This window comes from Geotrypetes seraphini, chromosome 1 (assembly GCF_902459505.1).
Source record: "Geotrypetes seraphini chromosome 1, aGeoSer1.1, whole genome shotgun sequence".
NCBI lineage: Eukaryota > Metazoa > Chordata > Amphibia > Gymnophiona > Dermophiidae > Geotrypetes > Geotrypetes seraphini.
The window spans coordinates 425,695,467-425,708,140 of NC_047084.1; the positions used below are offsets into that span (position 1 = coordinate 425,695,467).

The window sequence follows — 12,674 nt, forward strand, 5'->3', positions numbered from 1 at the left end:
ACCTTACTCTTCCTCCGAACCAGAATCTTCATCACATTCACCTCAACCACCTCGGGGCATAAGGATCCTCAACCTTCCCTACTAACAACTCAGTTTTAGCAAGCATCCACATTTTGCAAACAGAGTGTCAAATTGAGTGTCAAATTATTCTTAAATTCACTTTGCCAGTCAGTCATGGAGGGGAAAACAATTAGACATCATCTGCATATAAACGGTAGCTAACACACATCTCATTGAACACACCACCCAATGACACTAAATAAAGATTGAAAAGTAGCACTGATAGTGCCAATCCTTGTGGTACCCCTTTACACATAGGTGTGACCCTAGAAACACAACTACTTTTCACCTGAATTGAACAATCCTGAAAATAGGAGACAAACCAATCATATACAGATCAAACCCATCGCAGCCAATTTGCATAATAATAACTGGCTATCCTGATGACACAACACAAAAGGTTTGGTTCTTATCCATATCTATACTCAACTCATCAACAGTAAAAACAAAGATTTAACACTGTGCCCTCTTTGAAAACAATACTGATGACAATCCAATATATACTCTTTTTCTACAAAGTCCTACAACTGTATATCCTCTTCTTACCCTTGAACTCTAGTTTCCAAAATTGCCATCATCCTTCTAGATTCTTATTGTGGCTCATCAATCATTTCATTCTGGTTATCCACCATTTCTTTTTCAGTTTCTTGATCTGTTATAAACTGTCCCACTCTAGCATAATCTCATGGTTATCCCATCAACAGGAATGCTTGAATGATACTCGTGAATCCTGCTTCCAGCTAAGTTTAGTGGCCAGATAGACCTGCATAAATAGCAGAAGCTCATGTAAACTGCTCTAAATTGACTCTCCAGTCATTAGTAGTGGTATAGAAGCTTTCGATAAAAGTATAGAATTTACACTTAGTACGCAGTATCTAAGTGGCTAACTTTAGGCGATCTGTAGAGCGGTTCTGCAATTGTGTCTGTTTGTGGTGTTTAACTCGTTATGATTGTAATTTTTGTAAACCATATAGTTAATATACAGTATATAATTTTTTTTTAATATATATATTTCAGCACTGTTTTAAATATGGGTAGCAGCACTGAATAGGTAGATTGCATTAAGCACTGGAACTTAACCTGGTGATCATGCCATCTGAAAATCCAGCCCACTACAGGGCCAGCTGTGCAACTATGCAAACTAGGCATCAGCCTAGGGTGTCAGAATTGTGGGGGGGAGGGATAGCAGCAGAGCTGTGGCATGTGAGAGCCTTCCCCCTGCCAGGGCCAGATTTGCCACGGCCGCTCCCCACATCTTCCCTAGCATGGCAAACTGGGGGGAGGGGGGAGAGAAAAAGGCTGCCTCTGTATTTACAAGGCCTGAGCAGTGCAAACTTTTCTTGGGGATGGTATGGGAAGAAGTAGAGGGGACAGCAGGAGTCCAGGAACAGAGAAGGAAGAAGGGTGAGATGCTAGCATGGAATGGGCTTATGGAAGTGCAGATAAGGTACCAGCAAACTAAGGTGGGGCTTTGGGACAAAGGAGAGATTCTAGCAATCTGGGGAAGAGATAGAGAGAGGGAGGGGAGATGCTGGCCATCTTGGGAAGTAGGGTAGAAGGTAAAGGGTCATGGATTTGATACACTGGTTTTCTGCCAAAGTAGTTTTAATAGTAGTAGTAATATATGTATGCAGGTATTTTCTCTCTTACTAGAATGCTCACAATCTAAGTTTTTGTGCCTGGAGAAATGGAAGGTTAAGAGATTTGCTAGGGATCAACAAGAAGCCTCAGTGGGAATTAAACCCAGTCTTCAGGTTCTCAGTCCACCACACTAAGCAGTAACATACTCTACTACTTGGTAGAGAGGGGAAGGGCTGGCCACTGGGGGCAGGAAGAAGACAGAGAGGGGGAGATTCTGGCCATATTTGGGGGGTGGGCATGGAAAGGGGAAAGGACAGTACTGGTAACCTCAGAGGGGTTCAGGAAAGCAAAAAGGAGGTGCTGAACTACAGGGAACAGAATTATAGATGGCTGGAGGGCATATGGCTGAAGATTCAACCAAGGGCATCCAATACCTTTGGGCCAGACCTGGCCCATATTGTTTCCATCCACCAAATGTGCCTTTGTCCCCTCCCCCTCAATCTTGGACCAATGGAGAAACTGAAGCACTCCTAGAGGCTGGGTCAACATGAAGACAAGGAACATAAAGGAAGAAAGGCATATGTAATTTACATTTAAACCACCCCCAGCATACGTGCTATGAGTCCAAGTCTCTTGCATGGAATTGGCAGGGCTTGGTCACACTACCAAGACAACATGCTCTGTTTCTGGGAAGTGAGGCGAGAGCACTATCGGCTAGCAGAAGAGTGGTACTGTGGGATATTCACAAAGAGGACTTCGTGCAGCTCTTGCTCACTGAGGGAGCTTATTCAGGCATCTGGGATGGGGGTTGTGAAGTAGAAGGAAAACAATCATTTAGCTTAAAGTACTGGGCACTGTATACTGAAATGCTGACAGCTCATGTAAGCTAAGGATATTTTCAGCCTATGTGGGTTCCTGTTCTAAAGAGTAAACCAAAATAGCCCAAGAAAAAAGGAAAAACAAATCTGCCCAAGGTTAGAATCTTTGCATCGGGAACTACAGTGTTTTCACACGCCATGTAATGAGGCTTTAAGTAAAAAAAAAGAAAAAATAACTAATATTTAACTGAATTGCCTCAGCTCAGGAAATCTTTATCCCCAGGGCTCCCTGAGCTCTGCTTGGACTATGGAATGAGTCTACACACCCATTATAAAACATATTAATTGGATCCACCCACAATGGAATGGGTGTGCAGGGAATACACAATACAGTTTAAGTTCACCAAAATCTTCTTTGTTGCTGAAAAGCTATTTCCAGGGTCACAGCTGAAATGTTGGCACCAAGAGGCAATGGGGTATCCTCCTCAGAAATAAGCACAAGGCATCAGAGAGGCTTTAGGAGGTGTGGAAGATACAAACTTCACCACCATTGGCCATATCTTCTTCTTCATCTCAGAACTGTTGTGCTGCTTGTCTTATAGATTGATCCCAGCCTTGATCCCAGCCCTACAGATACTTTAGTAACTCCAGCCAGATAATTTAGGACAGGAACTGAAAATCTTAAGCATGGAAGGCCCTGTGAAATCTCATCCCTCCTATAGGTTTTCATGATAATTGGAACAGAGGAAGACTCGGGTCCACCACCAGGCCAATCAGCATGGCAGAACTCACAGACTCATCAGTGAATTAACTGGCTGGAAATGCTGCCGCTGTGGGGTTGGCATCACTCTATGACCCCCCTTTTATCAAGTGGTGTTAGGTTTTTTTTTAAATCACCGGCCAGTGTGGTAAAAGCTCCGACATAGAAATTCTATGAGCGTCAGAGCTTTTATCACAGCAGCCGGCGATTAAAAAAAAAAACCAGCGCGACTTGATAAAAGGGGGCCTGTATTATTATTATTTATTGCTTTTGATATACCGCCTTTAGCCAAAGCATAGGCCAAAGCGGTGGACCATGCTGTTAAACAAACGATGTCCCTGCAAGCCCAGAAAGAGGTATGGTTGTGGTAGTTGCACTCTGGCAACTATAATAATTTGTAACCCCAAAAGTTGCTTATGCTACTTATTGAATTTGGACCTGGTCATTTCAACAGTGAATTCTACTATACTCTCAAAAAGAGGAACGCTTAAAGCAAGTGTCAGCCACATTCAGAGGAGATGACAGACATGTCTTACCTGTGCAGTCTGTCTCAACATAATTAAATAAGGCTTCAACTTACTTCTCGACACTCGAACAAGCTCTCCCACGTTGAAGACTCCAGACTTTACAAAACTGTCTTCAAGGTACACTGCAAAGAAAGATCAGAGTATGTCTGCTTACTTTATGAGAAGCTACCACATGTAGTCCTACAGCCTGGCCCGCCTGAGTAGACCCACTCTAATTAGCAGAAGCAAAGTAGGGTCAGGCCCGGTTAGTACCTCAGTGGGAGTTTCAAGTTTATTTTAAAATTTGATCAAACACTTATAAAAATTTCTAAAATTATGGGGAAACAAGAAAGTTAAAAGTACAGACAGAGACAAACTTCAAACACAGACATACGGAAACAAAGGGAAAGGGGGCAGAACAGCAATGGTTTAAGAAAAGTGAAACAAAAAAGGAATACCAGGTGCTGTAGGCTGAGGGGCCCTATGTTGGGCAGCAAAGGCAATGGCAAACCTAAGAACATAAGAACATAAGAAGTTGCCTCCACTGGGTCAGACCAGAGGTCCATCTCGCCCAGCGGTCCGCACCCGCGGCGGCCCATCAGGTCCACGACCTGTGAAGTGGTTTCTGAACACCTCTACAACCTACCTCAAGTTCTATCTGTACCCCTCTATCCCCTTATCCTCCAGGAACCTATCCAAACCCTCCTTGAACCCTTGTACAGAGTTCTGGCCTATCACATCCTCTGGAAGTGCGTTCCATGTGTCCACCACCCTCTGGGTAAAAAAGAACTGTACTCCTGTACTCTGCCATGAAACATCACAGGATGGATCCCTCACTCTGCATGTTGCCACAACTCAGTGGCATAATCCATTACATTAGTAGCTGGATTTGTTTAGACTGCCAAATTGTTATTTTTGATTTAAAAAATAAGAGTACGAGCTACTTTTAAATGCCTGATGTGGTGCAGCACAGCACTCAACCACGGACCTTGTTCTAAGTATGTGTGAATGCATATATACAAATATTTTATCCTCTTTAGATTTTTAACAAACTCATATAAGCAAGCAACTATTTTAAAAAAAAAATATATATATATATACACAGATATTACAAACCAAATTGCAACAACATTTTAAAGATAGATTTAGATGCTAGGAAAGCATCTATTTGAAGTCCATTCTATATAGAAAAATAGGTGCTAGAAAACTTTTGTTTCTTGCTGTTTCCATATTATTTCTGGAAATGTTCATGTTATTCACTTTCATTTAGCCATTTTTTCAACGCAGGAGCAAAGTTGTCGAGTCCACTCTTTTGAAAAAGGGCACACTCCACCAGATCCTATAAAGGATGCCCAAACTTGGGTGCCCAAAATTAAATGTGGATCCCAGATCTGCATACAAAATAATTAATTCATTGGTGCCAATGATTTAATTATTTGCGTTAACAAGCACTTACTAATTTGTGTGCAGGTCTTCCTGTGCACAGTTCTGTAACTGTAGGTGCCTAAATTAAATTGCATGCAACTTAATGGGGGCAAGGCCATGGGAAGGGATGGGCGGGTCCTGGGCATTCACAAAAGATGTATGCAGTGTTACAGAATAACAGAGATCTGCACCCAACTTGTGGGCCAGGATTTACACCATTTTATAGCTGACATAAGTTCCTCACACCCAATGCTGAACACAGAATTCAGCATTCAAAGCTATTCGATAAAGAGCACTCATCCCAGAGCACCCTTTATAGAATAGCATTGAGCGTTAATTTTTATTGGTACCTACGTTTCTGCACCATTTATAGAATTTCCCCCACTATGTGTAAAAAGAGTGCACTCTTTCTAAAAGGTATACGTTATGACTCGGTTTCTATAAATGGTGCCATCAGCAGTGCTGTCTTAAAAATGGCCACCGATTGCGTGTCAATCACACGACGGTGCCATTTATAGAATCCCGTTTTCAGGAAAGATAGACACTAGGCCAGGGTTTTCAAGGCCTACATTTCTGATGTCTACCTGTAATGTGAATTGCACCTACAAAGGCGTTTTACGATGTCTAATGTCACCTCCGGCATTAGCCACACCTACAGTGGCATTAGGCGCTTCCATAGGCACAATTACGGTGTTGTTGTTTTTAGGCACCAGTAGACGCCTACATTTTTCTTTAAAATGCTTTTTATACCGTTTATAGAATCCAAATGCATGCGCAATAGGTACCCACTTTTCAAAATGTAAACGTTCAAAAGAGTACACGCTATTCTCAACAAATGAGAAAATACAATTTTATTTTGTGATTTTTCTGCATATTTTCATTTAATAAAGACATGCAATGATATAGGATATCTCGTTGACATAAGAACATAAGAATAGCCTTATTGGGTCAGACCAATGGTCCATCTAGACCAGTAGCCTGTCTTTACAATGGGTAATTCAGGTCACTAGTAACTGGCAAAAAAACAAATAGTAGCAACATTCCATGCTACCGATCCCATGGAAAACAGTAGCTTCCCCCATGTCTGTCTGAATAACAGACTATGAACTTTTCCCCCAGGAAATTGTCCAAACCTTTCTTAAAACCAGCTACATTAGCCGCTCCTACCACAATCTCTGGCAAAACGTTCCAGAGCTTACCGTAACTATTCTCTGAGTGAAAAAAATATTTCTTTCTATTGGTTTTAAAAGTATTTCCCTGTAAATTCATCGAGTGTTCCCAAGTCTTTGTCATTTTTGACGGAGTAAAAAAATCGATCCACTTGTACCCAATCTACTCCACTCAAGATTTTGTAGACTTCTATCGTATCCACTCAGCCGTCTCTTTTCCAAACTGAAGAGCCCTAACCTTTTTAGTCTTTCCTCATATGAGGGAAGTCCCATCCCCTTTGTCATCTTGGTTACTCTTCTTTGAACCTTTTCTAGTTTCGCTATAACTTTTTTGAGATAAGACGACAGGAATTGAACGCAATACTAAAGGTGAGGTTGCACCAAGGAGCAATACAGAGGCATAACAACATTGTTAGTTTTGTTAACTATCCCTTCTTTAATAATTCCTGGCATCCTCTTTGCTTTTTTGGCCACCACCACACATTGAATGGAAGGTTTCAGCATATTGTCTACAATGACACCCAGATCTTTTTCTTGGGCACTGACCCCTAAGGTGGGCCCTAGCATCTGGTAACTATGATTGGGTTATTCTTCACAATGTGCATCACTTTGCATTTAAGAACATAAGAACATAAGAAGTTGCCTCCACTGGGTCAGACCAGAGGTCCATCGTGCCCAGCGGTCCGCTCCCGCGGCGGCCCATCAGGTCCATGACCTGTGAAGTGGTCCCTGACTATTCCTATAACCTACCTATACTTCTATCTGTAACCCTCAATCCCCTTTTCTTTTAGGAACTTATCTAGACCCTCCTTGAACCCCTGTAGCGTGCTCTGGCCTATCACAGCCTCCGGGAGCGCATTCCATGTGTCTACCACCCTCTGAGTGAAAAAGAACTTCCTAGCATATGTTCTAAACCTGTCCTTTTTCAATTTCTCCGAGTGCCCCCTTGTACTTGTGGCTCCCCACAGCCTGAAGAATTTGTCCCTGTCTATCTTCTCTATGCCCTTCATGATTTTGAAGGTTTCTATCATGTCTCCTCTAAGTCTCCGCTTTTCCAGGGAGAATAGCCCCAGCATTTCCAATCTGTCAGCGTATGAGAAGTTTTCCATACCTTTTATCAGCTTTGTCGCTCTTCTCTGGACTCCCTCAAGTACCGCCATGTCCTGTTTGAGGTACAGCGACCAGTACTGGACACAGTACTCCAGATGTGGGCGCACCATCGCCCGATACAGCGGCAAACTGACTTCCTTTGCACTGGCCGTGATTCCCTTTTTGATGATACCCAACATTCTGTTCGCTTTCTTTGAGGCTGTCGCACACTGTGCTGATGCTTTCAATGTTGTGTCCACCATCACCCCCAAGTCTCTTTCAAGTTTGCTCACCCCCAGCAATGATCCCCCCATTGTCCACATTAAATTTCATCTGCCATTTGGACTCCCAGTCTTTCAATTTCCTAAGGTCTGCCTGCAATTTTTCACAATCTGCATGCATTTTAACAACTTTGAACAGTTTAGTGTTATCTAGATTGCAAACAGCCATATATCGATTATAAAATGTTGTAATTTAGTATTGTAATGCACCCCACCCATGCTCCACCAAACTCTATCCACGTGGATGTCCATCTGCAAAGTATGTGCCATTGCTCCTAGATGTATACTTAGATAAGAACACAAGAGTTGCCATACTGGGACAGACTAAAGTTCCATCAAGCCCATCATCCTATTTCCAACAATGGCTAATCCAGGTCACAAGTACCTGGCAAGATCCCAAATGAGAAAAGCAGATTTTATGCTGCTTATCCTAGAATACTACTTACCCAGAAATTGCTCATTTATGAGGGAATTCTATATATGGCACTGAATGTTAGTCACTGCTGTGCAGAAAAACATTCTAATGGCACTAAAATGGGGTGTTAAAAACTTCAGGGGATCTACTCCCAACTTGCACAACCAGGATTGCATTAAACAAATTCAACATCCAGTATCACAATTATATGGAACACTCACATTGTTGGTATTGTACCGTATTATTCTACATAATCAATAAAACTTTTTGAACTTAAAAAGCGCCATTCTAACAACATCATAATAAAAAAATATTATAACATTAAGGACATTGTTTGGACGTCTAACTCTCGCCTAAAACCCGATTCTCTAAAGGACGTCTAAAAAATTGGAGGTCTAAACAGTGGCAAGCGTCACTGAGTGCGATTCTACAAAAGACGCCTATCGTGGATGCCCAAACTGCGCCTAACTTTAGGCACGCTTTGCAGAATCGGGGCCTAAATGTCCACATCAGTATATCTAAATTATAATATTTCATAATCTACTTGTGTATTTGCACTATCCACCCCAACACTATTGTGCATGCCTACCAGCAAATTACACACAATCATTTCAAAGTACATACTCTTGTAACAGTCAGTATTTTTTTAACATATATGTGGCCACATCCGCATAAAAATTACTAAAATACACGAAGAGGAGCATTTTCAAAACATACATCTAAGTCCGATTTGGACGTTAGGCGCTAGACGTCCAAAGTCAGCAGTAAGAAAATGCCCATTTTCGAAAGGCAAACCGCCATACGTCTAGAAATATATATTTTTTTAAATCCTTTATCTGGACGTCCAGGCCATTGAGATGCCCAGACCATCAAGACATCTATCTTTATACTACATTTTTTAACAAAATTTTGTCCAAGTCCCAAATGCCCAGAACAAGACCATTTGGGCGTGGGATGGGCCAGTCCCGTAAAGGACTGGCCATCCTGACATTGCAATAGAGCAGTGGGACACCTTAGAGGGCACTGCTGTGAACTTCACAAAAAGGGTGCCAGATAAACATCTCACTAGAACTCCCTTATGGGTTATAGTGCGCCCTCCAAAACTCCCCCAAAACCCTCTATAACTACTTGCCTACAACCCCAATAGCCCATATGACTGCAGGTGGCACCTATATGGCAGTAGATTAGGGCTTATGGGGGGAAAGGGGTTGGTGGGCTCACATTTTCCACCATGAATGTAGTGGCTAGAGTGGCTTATGGTACTTGCTACTCCTCTCTATGGTTCACTAGCCCACCCACCAGGCTACTTAAGACACCTGTGTGCAGCTCTACTAGATTTTTCCTTTATCAGATGTTGATGTTCTGGAAACAGGTATGTATGTTTGTATTGTGATCTTTGTGGGTGTGAGGGGGTGCGTGAGCACTGGGGGAATGGTGGGTGTCTTACCTTAATGTATGCAGTGGTTATCTGGTCAGTTTGGGCGCCTTTGTGGCACTTAGACCTAGTTCCAAACGTATAAGTTCTGTCCAGGATGTCTTGCAAAATGTTTGATTATCGCAGAAAGACGTCCATGTCTAACCCGCCCTTGAGACTGCCCAAAGTTGGCCCATAACACGCCTCCACCACGCCCATCTCATGCACTGAATGTACAGAAGCTGGAACACCTCGCTAGACGTGCAGAAAGACAGTTTTGATTCTCGGTACTTGGACGCCCTGGCGATTAGGACGTCCAAGTGCTGATTTAAGATACTTTTAAATGCTGATTTAGGACGCTTTTTGGACATCTATGTCTTTTGATTATTGGCCCCCAAGGGAGCATGTACTTTACCACTTAAGAACGCATGCCCTTATAAAACTAGCCTCCATATGTCCACACAAAAATGGATGCTCCTCATATTCAAGAGGGAAAGGGACCTTTCATAAAGGAAAGGTTAAAAAGATAAAAACAATCAATCATGCAGAAAACAGAACGACTGACGGGATATCTAGCTGTGTCTTCCAAATTCATGTGGATCTTATATGGAGCTATCAATACACCTCCCCTAGAGTGTGGCGCAGTGGTTAAAGCTATAGCCTCAGCACCCTGGGGTTGTGGGTCCAAACGCACGCTACACCTTATGACCGTGGGCAAGTCACTTAATCCCCCAATTGGCCCAGGTACATTAGAAAGATTGTGAGCCTGCTGGGACAGATAGGGAAAAATGCTTGAGTACCTGAATAAATTCACGTAAACCGTTCCGAGCTCTCCTGGGAGAACGGTATAGAAAACTGAATGAACGAATAAATAAATACTCCCAGGCAGTGTGGATAACAGAAGCAGGAAGGGGACTTTTTTAAGGACAAAAATGGTCAATTCTTGAGAGGCATCGTAGAACGTGCACAGGGCAACAATTGTCAGTTAGTTTTCAATTCCAGTTGGCTTTTTTTTTTTTTTCCCCCTAATCTTTAGACTTTTCAATTGATTTTCCTCATTAATTTTAATTTTATAACTTTTATGCACATGAACTAATTTAGCACACACTAACCATGTCAGCTCAGCCTAATGATTAATGCATGCTGAATGCTAAGATGCCCATTATATTCCTATGGAATGGTCCCATTACTTGTTCATTAAAGACTTTATCATTGGTTGAAAAGACACCTCCCTTGCCTTTTCTGTTTGACAGTCTATACTCGAAGGCAAGGTGCTCTTTTGCCTTTCTGTTCATTATATTCCTATGGGCATCTTAGCGTTTAGTATGCACTAATCGTTAGCATGTGCTAATACAGATAGCACCCCTTGATGAATTCCCCCCTAAAAGTGCAGTTCTGTAACTGGACATCCACTTTTATGCGTCCCTTGCACCACATAAATTTACAGATTACCAACACTTATGATTACCCGTTGCTTAAATCCCTACACTGGATTCCTATAATTGCTAGAATAAATTTTAAAACCTTGCACAGTAAACCCCCGCCAATTCACAGTTCTCAAATTGCAGACTCAGTAATTTGTGGTATTTTCCGACCATCTCTTCCTAGTACTAAAGTCATGGTTACACCAATCAGGAGCTGCTTTGATATGCCAGATGGCGTGTCAAAAAACAGCTCCTGATTGGTGTAACCATGATTTTAGTACCAGGAAGAGGCGGTCGGAAAATGTGCCTGGCTTTGTAGGTACAATTTAAACACCCGCCGATGCCCCAGCTGCCCTCTCCTGCCTTTAATCAGCTGACAAACCGTATTTGCGGTTTTTTCAAATTTGCAGGGGTTCCTGAAACGGAACCCCCGCAAATTTCGGGGGAGTACTGTATTTGGTTTATAAAATTATCAATGGAAGCTGTCCTGAGAATTTAGCTCTTTAATTTCACTTAGAAGAAATCAAGGCCTTCTTTTACAAAGACGCAGTAGCGATTCCAGCATGGTAAATGTGACACAACTCATTCAATTCCTCATGGCTACATCGCATTTGCCATGCCAGGACACGCTACCACGGTTTTGTAAAAGAGGCCTCAAGAGTCTTGTAGATCTATTCACAAAAATAAACTTGTGATTCTTTCAGCTCATTCTTTAATGCTCAAATCTCATGCAAAAAAAACCCCAGTTCTGTTTACTGCCGTTTCATCTTGGAATCTGTTACCTGCTGCTCTTAGTCCCTAGAACAAAACTACCTGATATTTTGTCGATCTTTAAAATGTTGTTTTTTTTAAAAAGTATTACAAATAATTATGGAATGTTTCAGCTCTGTTTGTTAGTAAGGATAATATTGAATACTTGATTGGGGCCCCTTTTTACCAAGCCACGAGTCCCAGCGTGGTAAATGTGACACAGCTCATAGGAACTGAATGAGCTGCATCGCATTTGCCACACGGGAATCACTACCACAGCTTTGTAAAAGGGCCTTTGGTTTGTTATTTATTTTTGTAACATTTTCTTTGATCCATTCATAAACCATCTATAGATATTGGCGAGGACAGTATATAAAAAGTATATCTTATGTTACGTTATTTTATTGACAATCTATCTGGATGAAATTGTCTGATATATTCCACTGGCATTAATTGTACTGCTGCCATCATGTGCTCTCCAGGTTATCTGAAAAGGACACTTCACTGCTCAATTTTCATATAATAGTAGGTCTTAAGCTTGGGTGTAATAATCGGAAAAACTTACGTCCTCTTTTACAAAGCCGCGCTAGCAGCTGCTGCGTGGCAACAGCCCTGAAGCCCTTTAAATCTCTATGGGCTTCGGGGCTGCTAGTGCGCCTTTGTAAAAGAGGCCGATAGTTTTTTTGAATGTTCATGAGTGGTGAAATACTGTTAGCAAACACTGAAAATATGAGAAACATCATTATATAAACTTGCAGTCCAGAGACAGAAAACTCTTGGCAACTATACGTTGGTTCAGAGATGAATATTATATATGATATATTTGTGCAGTGTATTTCTGAATTCATTTTCCTGTTGCTCCCTTATGTTGACCTTTATAAATATTCAATAAAAGGATTTGAACGCAAAAGAAAAACTAATTTTAAGCTCCTTCTACCTCAGCTACTTTCCACGAAGGAAACACAGCATTCTGCCTACTCTG

General features: G+C 41.8%; 1 protein-coding gene across 7 annotated transcripts in view; it reads right to left on the bottom strand.

Annotated features, from left to right (window-relative positions):
• NFIB (nuclear factor I B) overlaps window positions 1–12,674 on the bottom strand; it is a 649,011-nt gene that overhangs the window by 254,772 nt on the left and 381,565 nt on the right. For all 7 annotated transcript variants that reach the window (XM_033918988.1, XM_033918969.1, XM_033919008.1 and 4 more), the window contains exon 4: window positions 3,800–3,868. In XM_033918988.1, coding sequence (XP_033774879.1) covers window positions 3,800–3,868 — 69 coding nt within the window. The remainder of the gene's footprint in view (window positions 1–3,799; window positions 3,869–12,674) is intronic.